At 45.8% G+C, this 16,974-nt stretch overlaps 1 protein-coding gene and 1 pseudogene across 1 annotated transcript in view; one reads left to right on the top strand and one right to left on the bottom strand.

Moving 5' to 3' along the window:
- The window catches only part of FAM193A (family with sequence similarity 193, member A), a 144,123-nt gene extending 128,526 nt beyond the window's left edge, over positions 1 to 15,597 (top strand). Inside the window, exons 19-20 of the mRNA XM_006874096.1 lie at positions 4,665 to 4,746; positions 15,504 to 15,597. Of these exons, the coding sequence (XP_006874158.1) occupies positions 4,665 to 4,746; positions 15,504 to 15,597 (176 nt within the window). The remainder of the gene's footprint in view (positions 1 to 4,664; positions 4,747 to 15,503) is intronic.
- LOC102823165 lies at positions 3,507 to 4,211 on the bottom strand (annotated as a pseudogene).
- Positions 15,598 to 16,974: the final 1,377 nt, after the last annotated feature.

Below are 16,974 nucleotides of genomic sequence, written 5' to 3'. Positions count from 1 at the left end.
ATTCCAGAAGAACAAGTAAGTCTGTATTGGAAGAAGTACAGCCAGAATGCTTAGAAGCCAGGATGACCAGACTTTGTCTCTTGTACTTGTAACATATTATCAGGAGGGACTAGTCCCTGGAGAAAGGACAATCATGCTAGGTAAAGTGGAGGGTCAGCAAAAAAGAAGGCTCCCCGCCCCCCAGTGAAATGGATCGGCAGTGGGCTCATGCGTAACGATTGTGTTTCATTTTGTTTCACTTGGGGTCGCTATAGGTCAGAACTGACCCAATGACACCTAACAACAACGTATCATCTTTGGGTATCAGTATTACACTTGGTTTATAAAATACTTAGGCTGTTTTCCTTCATTGTCTGTGTTCATTATGCCCCATTGGGACTGGGAAAGCGTGATAGAAATCCCCTTTGCAACCTTCAGAGCCTGTATCTTTATGTGAACTAGTCTCATAATGAACCTCTGCAACACATCTACCATCTCGGAGATTAATGTGCACCAACTTCTTTCCATTGTGAGTTAGCCTTTCCAACCAGGCTTATAACTGCGCATAGTACTCCCAAGATTTTCTTTCTTTGCATGAAAAACGTTTAATTGGGCTAAAATTATGGTTCAGGCTAGGTGACCAGTGTGGACAAACAGATGTTGGGAATGTTCTTGCTGTTTCTCTGCTGCACATGCACACTGGTGCCAGCCAAACTGAGCACCCAGAAGAATGTGAAGACAGCACTAGTGGCTCCTCAACACCCCCACTCCCCCAGCTCACTGCAGAACTCTTCCGACAGGAACTCCAGGTAGTTGGAAGCCCGTGTCTGTCACTCTGCATCCACTATCTCTGGCTGCGCTCCACCCAGACACCATGAGCCCAGGAACCTCTTTGGTGGCACAGACCCAGGGTGCTGAGCCATACTGGGCCCGCCTTTAAACTTGATTTTTTTTTTTAAATGATTAATTTTCCCCTTGTCATTTCTTATTTTGTACACTTGTGCTTTCTCCTCTTTTTTCCTTGAATACGGTAGCGGTTGTTCTATTTTAAATTTTTTTGTGAAAATCGATTTATGAATTAGGTTTTGCTTTTGTTGTTTTCTCTATCTCATCCATTCTTCTCGTGGTTTCTCTCCTGTCCTTTCCGTGGTTTGACTTTGCTCTTTAACCTTTTGAGTTAGGAATTCAGATCATTTTCATGCTTCCAGTTTTTGGGTGTTTTTTGTATTTTGAGAAAAGTGTTTAGCTCTTTGAAATTTCCTGAGCTTCTGATAGATTGTTTCCATTAATGAAACTTACTAAACAATATGAGAATCTTTGTTCATGTTTTCCCTTTCATCCAATTAATTAGATGGCTCTTAGATTTCCAGTTAGGAGGACCTTTTTGTTTTGTTTAAAGTTAATTGTTTGTAGGTTTTTATGTGTTGTGATGAGAGAATTGTTGGTAATTGTTCTGCTTTCTGAAACATACATCTTTGTGTCAAACGTAGGACGTTGTTGTTGTTGTTAAAGTGCCCGTTGAGTTGGTTTTGACTGGTTTCCGAGGAGCAGCTGGTGAGCTTGAACTGCGGACCTTGCAGTTCAAACAGCTTTGCAGTCTGGTGCATGAACCCACAGCACCATACTTTTGTGAAATCTTCATGAGCACCTGAGAAGATTGTTCAGTAGCATGTCTTTAGATACTCATGTGTCTCTGGACACGGTCTCTGAGGAACATGAGTATCTCATTTACATGAGGTCCCTTGTTGTTTGTTTCCTGATGGCTTGTGTGTGGTAAGATCTCACTGAAGACAGTTAAGTGCCATAGCTTCTTCCCTATACTTCCTTCCAAGATCTTTCTGGCTTTAGGTGTAACATTGAGGTCTCAGGTGGTGTTTCTGTGAGTTAACAGGTGTGAAGGCCTATGCCTGGTGCTGTGTGGGTCATCAGAAACACTGACTGCAGTTGTGCAGGTAAAACAAACACACCTCATTGTGCTGTCAGGAAAGGCCCCGCCCTGTGATAGGAAGAAAGAGGGTCTTTGCAGAAGGAGTACATAAAGGCATCCTGGTGCTAAGGCCTGCTGGGGAGGTGGAGACGCCCCTTTAATAGATGTTAAGGAGTCCTGGTGTGACGCTGTGAGTTAATGAGCTCGATAGCAAAGCTGGCTTGAACTGCAAAGTTGGTAGTTCAAGCTCACTAGCCACTCCTTGGAAACCCTGCACAGGGTTGCTATGGGTCAGAACCGACTCAATGGCACTTAACAACAATCACTTCGTATTGGATGTGCCAGTTGGTAGAGCTGTCAACTGGCACGTGAGGCGCAGACAGGGCCTGAGTGGCCAAGAGTGGACCTGGCCACGTGGATCCAGTGGGGGACAGCAGGAGATGGGAGTTGAGATCCTCTAGAACCGAAACTTTTGTCTCACTGAGCAGTCTGGCACCAACAATCGCCCTGCTCTCCTGTCCTTTTTCACAGGGAGGTTATCTAACTGCAGGTGAAACTAGCCCTTGGTGCTTGTTCAGAACAGCCTGGAAAGTCTGTTTTGTGGCGTGTTCTGATTGTAAGCGCCTGGGGAGAGGCTTGGTGGTTTCTGTGGGCAGCCTGGCCCTCCCGCCCTCCAGCAGGGACTGTCTAGACAGACTAGGTTCCCTGTGTCAGCTTCCTCCTGATTCTCTGATGAGATGACGGTGTTCAGTGCCAGCCTGTAGTCATTGATTTCCTAAGTAGACTGGAGGCCTGTTGTTGCTCCACTCCCCGAGCTCTGTCATTTGTAAGCTGAACCAGTGTGTCCAAGGCTGCTCAGATTTGGGCTTTTGTAAGATCTCAGCATAGTGGTTACGAATCGGGCTGCTAATCTCAAGGTCAGCAGTTTGAAACTACCAGCAGTTCCACAGGAGAAAGATGAGGCTTTCTGCTCCCGTAAAGATTTACAGCCTCAGAAACCCTGTACAGGGTCGCTATGGGTCAGAACCAACTCCACGGCACATAACAATAACAACAACAAGATCTCATTATTATTATTAATACTTAAAAGACTTTCATGTTTTTTCTAAGTCTTCAGGGACGCTAAAGGCAACATAAATATCGTCATTCACCATGAAAAGGGGTCTTTTTCAATAACTTAGGGAGGAGTCAATAAAAGTACATGCATTTTGTAGTCTTATCATGAAACCTAACTCAAAAACTGAACTGAACTGAGATTTCTCACAACCTGGAAAGCAAGCAAAGGTGGTCTGTGTGGGAGACGAACTCACTCCTACAAGGCCCTGCTGGGCGCCATCCACACAGTGGAAGCCGGCGGCGAAGGCTGTGGACGGACAGAACTGTGAAGTGTTTCCATCATCTGTAAACGCGGTGCTGGTGGTGTCTTGTGAAGTTGTGAGTTCTCTCATACAAAAAGTTATAAATATTCTCTATTCAGAAGTCTGGTCCTTGGAGGCGACACCTGGAGAGAGCCAAGGTTCCGTGTGAAGCACGGTGGCCCATCTGGGGGTGCCCGAGAGACACGGGTGGAGTCTGTGGTGCATGGCCGAGGCCCCAGCGCTCACAGCGGGTCCATCCTGGGTCTATAGTGCAGCAGTAGTGGGGCTTTCTTGAATCTCCATCTAGTGACAACTACAAATTTGAGTGTGTGGTCTTTGCCAAGGATTTCATTTTGCATAGTATATCCAGCTCATTGAACGATGACAGGTTTACGTTTTTTGGTGATGAGCTTCTTAAGGTGTAAGACTATTGCTTGGGCCAAGCAGTGGATCCAGTTCCGTTTTAACCCCCGAGTTTGCTGCTGTTACATTCCAGACATATGTACCTGCTCATCACTCCTGGGGTCATCTCTTCGGCTGTCTCTTGGTTGGAACTGTCATCTTCTTTGTTTTCACCATTCCGATGGGCATCTAAGTGTTGTTTCCCAGAGCATGGCTCCCCGTTCATGTCTCCAGGCCCCTCCCTCCATGCCTAATTTGTGGTTCTCATCTCGGCTTCTTGGTGGAAGCTTAGGACCAGTTTGTAAACAATGTCCTGCTTGGCCCTGTCATGACCAGTGTACTGTAAGGGATGGCTCTAGTGGATGACAGTTCTGCATGGGGCATGTGTTGTTCTCGAAATACGTTATGGGGCAACTCCGGCAAAAGATGTGCAAGCACTCGGTGATGGTGATGGTGGTGGTGTTGATGAGGCACCCACTGCACAGGCGGCAGGTGACATGGGCATTGATGTCCCAAAGTTTTGACGTTCTGGTCAGCATCTTTGGCTTCTCACCTTGCTGTTGGGGCCTCCCCGCTCGGCCTGCGCATGGGACGCGTCAGACGCTGCTCTCTGTGGGATTGTTTCTTGTCAACTGCTTTACTTGGCGCACCCGGGGTCTACACGTTGGCTCCTTCCTTCGATCCCTGGCATCTGTCCTATTTTCTGTCATCTCTGGGCCGTGAGCGAGCAGGGCACACCAGGTGGCTGCGCTGGGGGCAGGGGCAAAAAGGGGAAGAAAAAGAACACAAAGAAATGCCCGAGCAAAGCCTAGGGCTTATGGGAGGGGGGGGATGGCGGCTACATGCTCAGAGCATACGCTGCACAATTCCAAGATTACACGTTTAATAATCATTGTTGTTTTTGAAGTTCCTGCAACGTTAAGTACACTGAAATGATTTGTTCTCGTCCAGTAAAATGGTCAGTTCTTGTCATTTGATTGCCCCCTTCTGTTTTGTAGATGATGTCTTTCTGCCTAAAGATATTGACCTCGACAGTGTGGATATGGATGAGACCGAGAGGGAAGTGGAGTACTTCAAAAGGTAAACGCTCAGACAGTGTGTCTGAAACTGTGAGGGTTTGTGACCATTCCACCATGGCAATTCTAGGTCTCCTGGGTGGGTGTACCATCAGAGATGGACACACAGACAGACAGATGGCCAGCCAGGCTGGCTCCCAAGACTTACTCTCCCTGAGAAGCCTGTCTCCTTCAGCCCCACACTCACCTCGCCCACGCCCGCTCTCCCTCTCCCTCTTTCATGGGCACAGCAATTCTTCACGTGGCCCATGAGCAGCAGCAGCAGCATCGGGGAACCTGTGAGAAATGCAGATTCCCCGGAGTCTGCTCTAGAGCCCCTGGTACTGCTACTGAAGTCTGGGGTTTCCGTAGAAAAGTAACAGTGTTCAGTGATGATCACTTATGGGATCATTACTCTGTTTGTTAAAGTCATTGATCCCTTTATTCAAATGAAAACAGACTGAAGCTAGACCAGTTAGTTTTCAGTGCAGAGCAGACCTTAACTCCCATCCAGACTCGTGTTTATACACAAACTGTACTTAAAATAAAATGAAATGGAAAGAGGGAAATAGGACTAAGGTATGTGAGGTGAAAGAAAGCTGTTGTAGTCAGGTCGAAATGAGACAAAATTAAAATAAGAATCATTAGGGAATTAAAAGCAAAAGAAAATATTGTCATTGAGTTGATTCCTACTCATAGTGACTGCAGACACCATGTGTGAGACATGTCTGACTTCCCCTGTGTGTGTGCATACGGACATATATGCAGGAGCTTCAAAAAGTTTGTGGAAAATGAAGAATTTCCACAGATTTTTGAAACCCTTGTATGCATATCGCTGTATAATCATTATTATCATAGAAGGTGATGAAACATGTGTACTAAAGTTAAACATCCATTTATAATCAAAATGTAACAAACTGAGTACTTCCTGAATGTTATATAAAAATATCCATAAAGCTACAGCAGATATTAAACTTACTGGTGAAATGTTAAAAGCTATCCCTTGAAATTGAAAAAAGAAAAAAAGACAAGGATTCCACGTACCACAATTCTATTTCTAAAGCATAAAAAGAAACAAAAGGAATTTAGAATTGGAATTGTCGTTACTCTCAGATGATATTGCCATGTTTTTAAAAATGTTAAAGTATCTATAGATACATTTGTAAGTGTAGTGTATCCATACCTACCGTAAGCTGGACTGTGAACTACAAGGGCCACAATTCAAGCCCACCAGTTGCTCTGCAGGAAAAACATGAGACTCTGCTCCCACAAAGCTCTAAAGGGCTTGCTTTGGGTCGGAACCAGCTCAACAGCACCTAACAGCCACATAGATAAATGTCTTACATCATTGAGACAGTTTGGCAAGGCTGTTGGTTATAAAATCACACGGAATTCTGAATCTGAAATCATAAACAATTAAGCACTCTGAAAGGAACCTTTTTCCCTGGTACCCCCCTCCCCCCACCCCTTTAATGTACACTCTCTCTTTGTGGTATTTCTGGTCTTAAGCAAGAGCGGTTTCTAGGAGCCATCCCCCATGCCCATAAAACCAGATGGAGCTGAACTGGGGCTGTGTGTGATAGTGGAGCTGGAGAGACTGGGAGACTGCGTTTCCACTGCTGAGGTGGGAATGGGCCAGGAGGCCAGGGGAGAAGACATCCAGGACTTGCTGAGTGGCCTTGCTCTGAGACTGAATTCTGGAGTTCTCGGGGAGAGACTAGTAGAGGAACAGGTGCACTTCCTGGTTATAGTCAGATTTTAGAGCGAATTTCTTTAAAGTAGGCCTGGAGGACTCCAGCACTTTAAAATTAAGCATGACCTCATAAACAAAGATTCACAAATACCCCAGATGGGGAGGGAACATTGAAAAAACAAGAAATGAAAAAGCACGGTTGTTAAAATCAAGACTCCGTAAATGACAAATACATTAGCCACTATTAAAGAGGGACTTAGTGAACTGGAGGACATACGAGTTTTGAGCACAGGTAACAAGAAAACACAGAGCTCTAAGAAAAATAGAAAAATATTAAAGAAGTTCTAAAAACATTTCATTGGAAATTCCTCTAAGAGAAATGTAGAGACTACAGAAAAAGGCAGTGGTTAAAAAGATGGTGCTGAGGAATTTTGCACAACTTATGAGAAGTATGAGTCCACAAAGCCAAACGATGCAAAGTCAGAGAAAAACCTGCTCCTAGACGTAGCACATAAAATAGGGAACATCTGAAAAGAGAAAGAAAGATCGCCTACAAAGGAGAGGTTGTTAGAATGAAGGAGACTTTTAGCAACAAAAATCAGGAAACAGCAGTGATGTTTACAAAGTGTCAAGAAAAAAATGTCTATGTAAAATTATGTGGCATTGGAGGATAAGCACTGGACTGCTTATTGCAAGCTTGGCAGTTCAAACGCCCCAGAGATGCCCCAGAAACCCAATACAGGGTCACTAAGAATCTGAACCGACTTGACAGCACTTAACAACAACAACAGGGTTATGTACCCAGACATTCTTACTACTAAGTAAGAATGAAATAAATATGTTTTCCCATAATCAAGAAAAACTGTAGAAGCTTGCTACCAAGAGACACTCATGAAGGGAAGCATTTCAGATTACACAAGGGGGACTTCCAAAAGTTTGTGGAAAAGTTCTAGTATCTTTATTATTATTATTATTTTAAGTTTTTACTGTGAATTGAGAGAAAGATTACAGGGCATATCATCAGTTCTACATTCATCGAATTCGTTTCATTACAATGGTTATACTCCCCTCCAGATCAGTTGACAGCAGTTCTCTATTCAATTTAGCTTTTTTTTTTTTTTTAAACACTCAGGTATATATAATAATTTACACCACAAAACAGCACATTCTGCAAGTCTGCCTCCTGGTTGCCAGCTCTCAGTCCCTCTCTGTCCATGAATCTAGAATCCTCAGCTGCTCCTTTCCATGTCCCCATCTCTGCCTCCATCTCTGGTGTCGCTGCTTCTCTGGATAAGGTCCCACATTCCACTTGTGCAGTTCTCCCTTGATGATCCTAGGGTCCTCTGTTTCTGGACTGTAAGAATAACTACTCCCCTGTTTTTGTTAACAAAACTTGTACCTTTACAGTTGTGACAGTCGCAATTAGTCATGGTAACAATGACTCACTATTGAATCCTAAGAATCTTATCCTCATTTCTTTTAACCAGACCATCTAGACAAGATGGAAACTACTCAGTGGAGACTCTTATCTTCCCTCATGCACTCTTAAACTAAACTCCTCCTTGAAACCTTGTAAGCCAGTCACTTTGTGCCTTTATCGCCCCCTCATTTTAGGTAGCCAGTATCTAAGTTGACCTTCCCTATCTACCCTGTGCACAGAGTGTATAGCATTGATCCTTGATGTGTAGATTCCTTCCCTCTCTGTTGGTATTTTGAGCTACTACCTCCATGAGTATAGGTCAGATTTATCAAATTGTAGCAATTTACTCTCACTTTATCAAAAATTTTTTTTTGTTTTTTTTTATCTTTCTCTAGTCTTGAGTTCTGATTATCAAGCCATCGAGACTAGGTCAAACAGATACTATCTGCAAGTTTGGATGTTTTTGTGTGTCACCCCTCACTTCATATCAGCTGGATGCTTCACTCTCATCTCTGGCCCTCTGTACCTTTGTCTTGTCCATGGGCTCAGGAGTCCCCAGATCTCACCACACTTTGCACCAACCAGCCCTTCCTCTTCTCTCTCTCATCTCCAGGTCAACAGGAGTCTATGGAACATGGTTGAATTCGGCCCATTTCTTCATTGCTGCCTTTCTCCCTCTTCCACTCACCAGTAGACCAGTGTGGTCGACAGCAAGCTTAAATGCCTGCTCATGTGTTCCCTTTGAGTTTCAGTGTTAGAGGGGAGAAAGTTCTGTTATCTTTTCATTCCATTTTCCACGAACTTTTTGAAGCCCACTTATACTCAAGAAAAAAGGAAGATGCTCTGTTGTACAGAGAAAATGAAACACAGACCAGTAAATCATGACAAACACACATTGTAGTAGCAGTCTCATTGCAGTATTGATCAGCAAAAATGTGCAAGTTAGGAGAGAAGAGATCAAAACTAGTCATCTCGTGTCCTTTTCTTATTCAGGGATGTGTGTAGATACGTCACATTCAGAATTTGGTGGGCAGAGTGAAAATTCAAGAGCAGCCATTAACAGCATAGAAATAGGGATGCATAAATTGCTAACCAGAAGAAGGACACCTTGTGGGTAATTTAGATTTCAGAACAGGAAATGACAATGAAAAGCACAGAGAAAATTGTCAAAGAGTTGTTGGAAGAAAACTTCCCTAACATCATGAAGGACAAGTAGATAAGCATACAAGAGGCTGAGTGAACCCTAAATAGGATAGATCCCAAACGAAAATCACCAAGAGACCTGGTTGGCCAGCAGTGTGGTGAGAGCTGGGGACTCCTGAGTCCATGGACAAGAACATAGCCACAGAGGGCTTAGAGCAGAGAGTGAAGTGTCCAGCTGATATGAAGTGAGGGGAGATGCACAAGAATGCCCAGTCTTGCAGATAGTACCCATGTGACCTAGCTTCAATGGCTGGACAATCAGAATTTGACTAGAGGAAAGGGGGAAAAAAAAATTTTTTTTTTTAAATAAAACAAGTGTAATTTGCTACAATTTGATGAACTTGACCTGTACTTATGAATGTGGTAGTGGTGGTTATGTGCTGTGGAGTTGGTTCCAACTCAAAGCAACCCTGTACATGGTTTCCTAGGCTGTAAAAATCTTTATGAGAGCAGAAAGCCTCATCTTTCTCCCGTGGAACAGCTGGTAGTTTCAAACTGCTGATCTTGCGGTTTGCAGCCCAATTCGTAACTACTACGTTACCAGAGCGCCAATGCTTATGGATGTAGTAGCTTAAAATACCAACCAAGAGGGAAGGAGTCCTCACAGCAAGGATCATTTCCATCCCTTCTGTACACAGAGTTGATAGGGATGGACAATTTAGACATTGGCTGCCTAAAATGGGGCTATAAAGGCATGAAGTGACTGGCTTACAAGTTTTCAAGAGGGAGTTTAGTTTCAGAGGGCATGGGGAAAGATAGAATCTCCACTGAGTGGTTTTCATCCTGTCTTGACAGGTCTGGTGAAAGGAAATGGGGATGGGAATAAGACTTCTGTGGTTCAGTAGTAATTGTTATCATGACTGATTGCAATTGTTGCATCTGTAAAGGTAGAAGTTTTGTAGCAAGAAGAGGGGAGTGGTTGATTTTGCAGTTCAGGAGCAGAGGACCCTGGACCATCAAGGGAGAAGAGAGGGAGCTGAGTGTGGGACTGTATCCAGAGAAGCAGCAGTGCCAGAGATGGAGGCAGAGATGATGATGTGGAGAGATAGAGTGGGAGAGGACTCTAGACTCATGGAAGGAGAGAAGCTGTGTGTTAGTGGCTGGGGGGAAGGCTTGCAGGGTATGCCCTTTTGGTGTTTGAATGGTAAGTGTTAACACAGAGGGAATAGAAGCAAATACTGTTGAATGATGATGCATGGAGGAGATTATAGTCATTGCAGTGAAATGAAATATATGATAGAATGAGTATAAAGCTGATGTTCTCCTTTGTAAATTATTACTCAATTCACAATAAAAACTTAAAAATAAATAAAAAGAAAAGAAAATCACCAAGACATATCATGACCAACTTTCTAAACCCAAAGACAAGAAAAGAATCCTGAGAACAGCTCAGGCAAAACAAAAAGTTACCTAAAAAGAAGAACCAATCAGACTAAACTCTGGTTTCCCAGCAGAAACCATGCAGGCAAGAAGGCAATGGGATGATATATACAAAACCAAGAATCGTGTACCCAGCAAAGCTATCCCTTAAATTAGAATATTTTCGAATAAGCCGAAATTGTAATGTAATGTAAATTGTAATGACCAGACCAACTGCTTAAACCATGTGGGGACCATGTCTGAATTCCCCTGGATTCACACAGGGGGAAGAGAATCAAACTCAAAATCAGTCCAAGGCCAGTTCCTATGAAGTGGAGGTCAGACATGCCTCCACCCTGTTGTTGTTAAGTACCATAGAGTCAGTTTCGACTCATAGGGACCCTGTACTGGGTTTCCAAGGCTGTAAATCTTTATGGGTGCAGAAAGCCTCATCTTTCTCCTGCAGAACAGCTGGTAGTTTTGAACTGCTGACCTTGAGGTTAGCAGCCCAATTCGTAACCACTACGCTACCAGAGCTCTACCCTACAACCTTCTTGATCCTGTTCTGACACCAGCCCTCCCTCCCACAGCACTCTCTGCTTCACATCTGGGTTCGACAGTCCAGTTGCAGTGGCTGCACAGAACTCATAACAATCCTCACAGTTTCAGATTTATTAGGGAAGTGAACAGGGTACAATTCCGGATCAGAAAAACTCACAATGCAGCAGTTTTCCGAGAAAGCCTCTTGTCTGCCTACTGCAGGCATGCCTCACTCTTGTCTTCAGCTTCTCAGCCATGTGGCCTTGCAGCCTCGGGCCAGTGTTACCAAGCTCCCTTAAATGTCCAAAGGGCACATTGTGCAGGCCAGCTTCCCACCACAGGCACACAGCTGTACTCAGTCCATGGGCTAGATGCCGACAGCTGCTCCTCTTTGCCGCCTCTGCCACTGCCTCTGCTGTCTTTGCTTTTCTAGGTAGAGATCTCACACTCCATTCATGCTCTTCCTTCTTGATGGTGCTGAGATGGCTTCTTTTAAACTAGCTGGAGGGCAAAACTAACCAATCAGAATCTTAGAGTCCTGTACACCTTATTTGTTTGTTCCCTCCCAATCACCTGGTGGGACTTAAGATGTTGGCTAGGAAAGCTATTTCTAGTAAATTCAAGGCACCACAGTGATCCTAGGGGTCAGAGTAGAACTGCCACACAGGATTTCCAAGGCTGTAATCTTTATGGAAACAGATGCCAGAGTGCGCCTTAGACGCCAGGATAGCCAGACTTGGTCTCTCATACTTCAGCCATACTATCAGGAGGGACCAGCCCCTGGAGAAGGACATCATGCTCTGTAAAGTGGAGGGTCCCTAACGAGATGGATTGTCACAGTGGCAGCAGCAGTGGGCTCAAGCGTACCAACAATTGTGAGGTTTGCGTAGGATTGGACAGACAGTGTTTCATTCTGTTGTGCATAGGGTCACTCTGCACCTAACAACAACAACCACAGCAGGCCACACTGCACAGAATGGGCATCATACTGTTCTCTAAGCACACCACACTTACATTGGAAGTTTGCCGTGAATTGTGTGATACCTAAGCATTTTTAAATCAAGTAAGAAACTCTAGTGGTGATTTTAGACCAGGAAGAACTAAGGTAATGAAACATTATTTAAAACCTAGAAGTGCCAAAACTAGTTTTTTGTTTTTTTTTTACAAAAGATCAACACCTAAAAAACTGAAAACTGAGTTAAGAATTTCATTTGTGCAGTTAGGAAAAAAACAAACAGAAGAAAAGTTATTAAAAAATAGTAAGAATCAGTGAAATTCAACAAAGATATAAGAAAAGTTCTCTGAAGCCAAAATTGGGTTCTTTGGAAATACAAACATGATAAATAAACCTTTGGGGCACTGGTCACAAGGAAAAAAAACAAAAAATACCATAGTAAATGAAATAAGAATTGCGGTGTTGGTAATTGTCCAAGTTTGGGTGACGGCTACATGGGGGCTTATTATAGTCTTTACTTTTTTGTGTTTCATTTTGTAAATATGAAGTGAAAAGGGGACATTTAACCACAGACACGGTAGAGACTGTTGTAATAATAGGAGACTATTTAGAAGAGCTTCATGGCAATTGATTTAAAAACTAAAATGTACAATCAACCCATGAGAAAACTAGAAAGCAGGGATAGTTCAGTAGCTACTAAAGAAATGAAAACAGTAGCTCTAGAAAATTACAACACTTTTAGTGCGAATGCTACCAAACCTTCAAAGACCAGATTGTGGCCGTCTTCTGGAAACTCTGGAGCCCTGGTGTGGTGCTGTACAATCAGCACTGGACAGCTACCTGTGAGGTCAGCGGTTCAGACTCCTTGGAAACCCTGTGCAGGGTCTCTCTGAGTCGGAACTGATTCAGCAGCACTTAACAACAACGAAGCCGGAAGATTTCAACAGCTCGTGCCCCTTAGGGAATACTCTGCAGTCTGTTTTGTAGGACCAGAATCTGCCAGGGACAATACCAGAAAAAACAAAATGAGGTTTGCCTCCCTTGCGGATTTTAGATGCAATATTCCCAAAAAAAACATAAACCAAATTCAACCCAAAAGGGCAGTAGACCATGGTCAAGCTGCTTTATCCCAAGAAAACAGTCTGTTAATGTTACTGACAGCTAGAAAGAATGTTATGATCGTTTCGGTAGATTCTGGGAAAATATTTGATAAAAGTGTAACTCCTTATATAACTTTAAGAAGTAGTCAATTCGTAATCGGAGTCAATCTGCTAACTGGCTCCTTTCCACCTTCAGTTTGTAATTGCTCTCTGTGGCATACAGTTGCTTCCTTTCTGCTTGTCTGTTACGTTTTGTCCCAAACACAGTCTAGGACCAGGGATTGCTAGGGCACGTCTGAGAAGGATGAGACAAGGGAATGATGGGTCCCCTGCCCGCTGTAAAGACCTAGAAACATGCTCTTGAACTTTGTGATGTTAGTGCAGATGTGGGTGACCAGCAGACAGAAGACAGCCTAGAATCGGACTAACACTGACCCTGACAGACCGTGAAATGAGACCCTGTCCACGGATGCAGCTGTGAAAATTTGCTCTCTCTGTTGGGAAACTCTGTGTCGGCTCATCCTCAGGTTGATTCTAGGTTGTGAAACTGGCGTGGCATCAGATCCTGTCTAACTTGGGAGGAGGGAAGAGAATCATGGCCAGCGTCAGCCCTGAGGTGGAGGTCAGACACATGCGTCTGCAGCCTTGTACCCATTGGGATGTGCGCTGTCCCTCCGATGCAGTGCAGTGACCACACACAGCTCACAGGCCATGCTCACGATTATGGGCCTTATCCTAAGGAAGTAATAGGGAACAGTTCAGAGTACACTTCTTCGATCAAGACAGCTTCTCAAGCGTTCCTGCAGACATACCTCTCTTTTGGCCCTTGGTCTGGCCTCTGCCCTGTCAGGCAAGTGTTACATAGCTCTTTAGCTCTACTGATATGCCCCCAGAGGGAGCCCAGCCCACCAGAAAGCCTCCTGCCCAAAGGCTCTTAGCTCTCTTCTGCTGTGGACCACAAGGCGCATTGCACCATCTGCTGCCATCCGGTGGGTCTAGGGGCTTCTCAGCACAGGGACCCCTTGTCCGAAGTACAGTCTGCTCCTGGGATTGTCTCCTTTAAGGTCAGCAGTCTGGCAGAACTGACCTATTCCCACAGGGGTCCCACATACCTAACTGGTAGGCTCCTCCTCAGTCCCTCATCTGCAGAGTGCCACCTAATCATTTTGTGAGAGTCACGACACCATGGCTGGAAGGGCCATTTGAAGTAGTTTACTGAACCACACGGTATCCAGGTGTGGCGCTGTGGATCAGTACCGGACTTTGAACCACAAGAGCAGCAGTTTAAACCCACCAGCTGCTCCTTAAAAGCCCTAGACAGGGTCGCTGTGAGTCAGAACTGACTCGATGGCACTTAACAACAAGAACAACCCTACACCGCACAGGTGGACTAGGATTTTAAAATCAGAAGCAAACCTTTTCATTTGGAAGAAAATGCAGGTGGATCTTTCTGAACTCAAGGCAGGGGAATAGTTTTGTTATAAGTCAATCTTAAGATTGATGTCTTACAGTGCATTGGAATTGCTGCACATCATAAAGGGCCGTTCCCCATATGTAACAGAGAACTACTGCTCTGTGGGGTTTCCTGGTGGTAGTTGGCCCAATTTGTACCCCTGTGCAGGGTCCTTATAAGTCAGAACTGACTCAGTGGCACGAAACAACAGGGACCTAACAATATAAAGATGCTTTCACAGGGTCAGTAAGAAACAGACAGAACCATCCACAGGAATTCCCAGAGTACATCTAACTTGTATAATGCCCAGGTCCAGCCTGGTGGTGGTCGGGAGGCTGTCCTCAGGCAGCATTTGGTCTGGGTGGCCAGCAGATGCAGATCAGCGACAGGACAGGTCAAGGGGCAGCAGCATCCCTGCGTGGGAAACACTCAGCTCGCACTGGGAAGAGTCTCATCAGCTACTGGTGGTGGTCTGTCCAGTGCCTACAGTGAACATGTTGTGCTGCCAAGGTGCATCTCTACTCACCTACAAAGGTCAAGATCAGCAAAGGAACTGTTGCCCGGCATGTGTTGAGAAGTCACCAGGCTGCGAAAGAGCTGACTCCTGTGAGCTGGACAGCAGCCACCTGGGGTGGGGGGTGGGTGTGAGTGGATACTATGCTCAGCTTCCTCACCTGTGTGAGGCACCAGACACCTGTGGCCCAGGGGGCAGACTGGATGCCTGCGGAATCTGGGCAGTTCTCATCACAGCATCAGCAAAGGAATTGGCCTCAGCTTTGAAGCCCAAATTCCATGTGGGATTTCAGCCCTCCAGGTCTCAGTGGCTGAAGGGGGCACCTACGTCTGGGGCCGGTATGATTTCCTCTCTGTTGTCATTGGGCATGGGCTTTCCTCACTGAAGAGCCGGAGGGAACCCCTGAGAGACCTGGGCACGGGCTGTGTCGAGGGCCCCTCGCTGAACCCGGGGAAGTTTCCAGCAGGAACTGGGAGAGGCCAGGCCTCAGCAAGCACTGGGCGGGCCATTTCCTTCAGTGACGGTGTGTCTTCTTGTCCTTGCAGATTCTGCTTGGATTCCGCACGACAGACCCGGCAAAGACTGTCCATCAACTGGTCCAATTTTAGCTTGAAGAAAGCCACGTTTGCCGCGCACTGAGGGAGCGCCGGGGGTGGGGGGAGGCAGTGGCCCCCGTGCCTGTAGTCTGTGTGCGGCAGTGACTGCAGCTGTGTCGTTGGAGTTGGACAGCAGCTTCTCACTAGTTCCTCCAGCCGCCTCAGCTCCCGGGCCTGACAGGCGAGTGTGGCCGTACCCGTGGGGCCTGCTGGCACGCACGCTCGCGCCCCGCGCCCCCACCCAACTCACGGAGGGAGGGCCCCGGGCAGGCGGTCTTCCGTCTTCTCCACACCGTCCTATTTGAGAGTGTCCACGTTCCGCTATTTGTGTTTGATCCCCCGACTTGTAGCCGGCTTGTGTAGGATCCCTGCAGAATGAGAAAGTTCAAAACCGAAACTCCATCCAGTACTCACACGTCATCAAGTCTGTTCTAGAGCGTACAACTGTATTAACACGGAGGCCTGCCCGGCTACTTTTTAACATATTGTTAAGTAATATTAAAATCATGTCTTTCTTTTTGAAAGATGGAATACATTAGTATATGGCAGAAGACCTGGTCTGGTTACTTTCTGCTGGGGATGGGGGTGCACAGGGAGGTGGGGGTACACAGCGGCTCCGGGCCACTTCCCCCATGGGTCTCTCCTCCTGAGGTGGTCATCCCAGGTGGTCTCCTAGGGTATGTGATGCCCTCATTGCCCTTTCCAGTGGGTTCTATCCAGGTGCTGAGATGGAGCAGAGGTGGGGTGGGCAACCAAGAATTCATGTGTGTGTGTGTGTGGATGTGTGCACTCGTGAGTGACATGTATCAGTAAATAGGATGTGTGCATTCATGAGTCACTGCGCTCACCAGTGAAAAAACGCAGCAGGTGGGGAAGGGATGTCCAAGCATAAGTTAGATCGACTGCCCAGGATGACCTTGCTGAGAAGACATCACATCCCGACTGCCTGCTGAGGTGTGGGGTGGGGGTGCAGGGGTCAGCACAGGACCACGAGCAGAGGAGGATCTGCAGGGACCATCAAGCAGGTACTTAATGATCTGTGTTTTTGAGGGGAGAGGTTAGTGTGATCAAATAATACACAATTGCTAAGTACTGCTCTTAGGGACCGTCGAGTCGGTTTCGACTCAGTGCTGTTGAGGGTTTCCAAGGAGTAACTGGTGAATTTGAACCGCCGACCCTGCAGTCCAGGGCATTATCCTACAGCACCTTTAAGTGTAAATTGGTACAAAAGGTTTTCAATGAGAAAATAAGCCTCAGTGTACCAGGAAAGTACACCAACAATGGCTCCTGGCTGTGGCCTGGCTCCTGCTCTCCTAGATCACTCCATGGTTCCTGCTGTTCCAGCCTCAGGACGCACTGCCCCTGCAGTGCATGGTTCCCCAAGGGGAAGGCCTGGGCCCAGGTCTTAGCAGGGCAGAGG

The sequence above is a fragment of the Chrysochloris asiatica genome, unplaced genomic scaffold, assembly GCF_000296735.1.
Source record: "Chrysochloris asiatica unplaced genomic scaffold, ChrAsi1.0 scaffold00262, whole genome shotgun sequence".
NCBI classification, from domain to species: domain Eukaryota; kingdom Metazoa; phylum Chordata; class Mammalia; order Afrosoricida; family Chrysochloridae; genus Chrysochloris; species Chrysochloris asiatica.
Note: the sequence above shows the minus strand (reverse complement) of the source record. Positions and strands in the feature narration are given on the sequence as shown.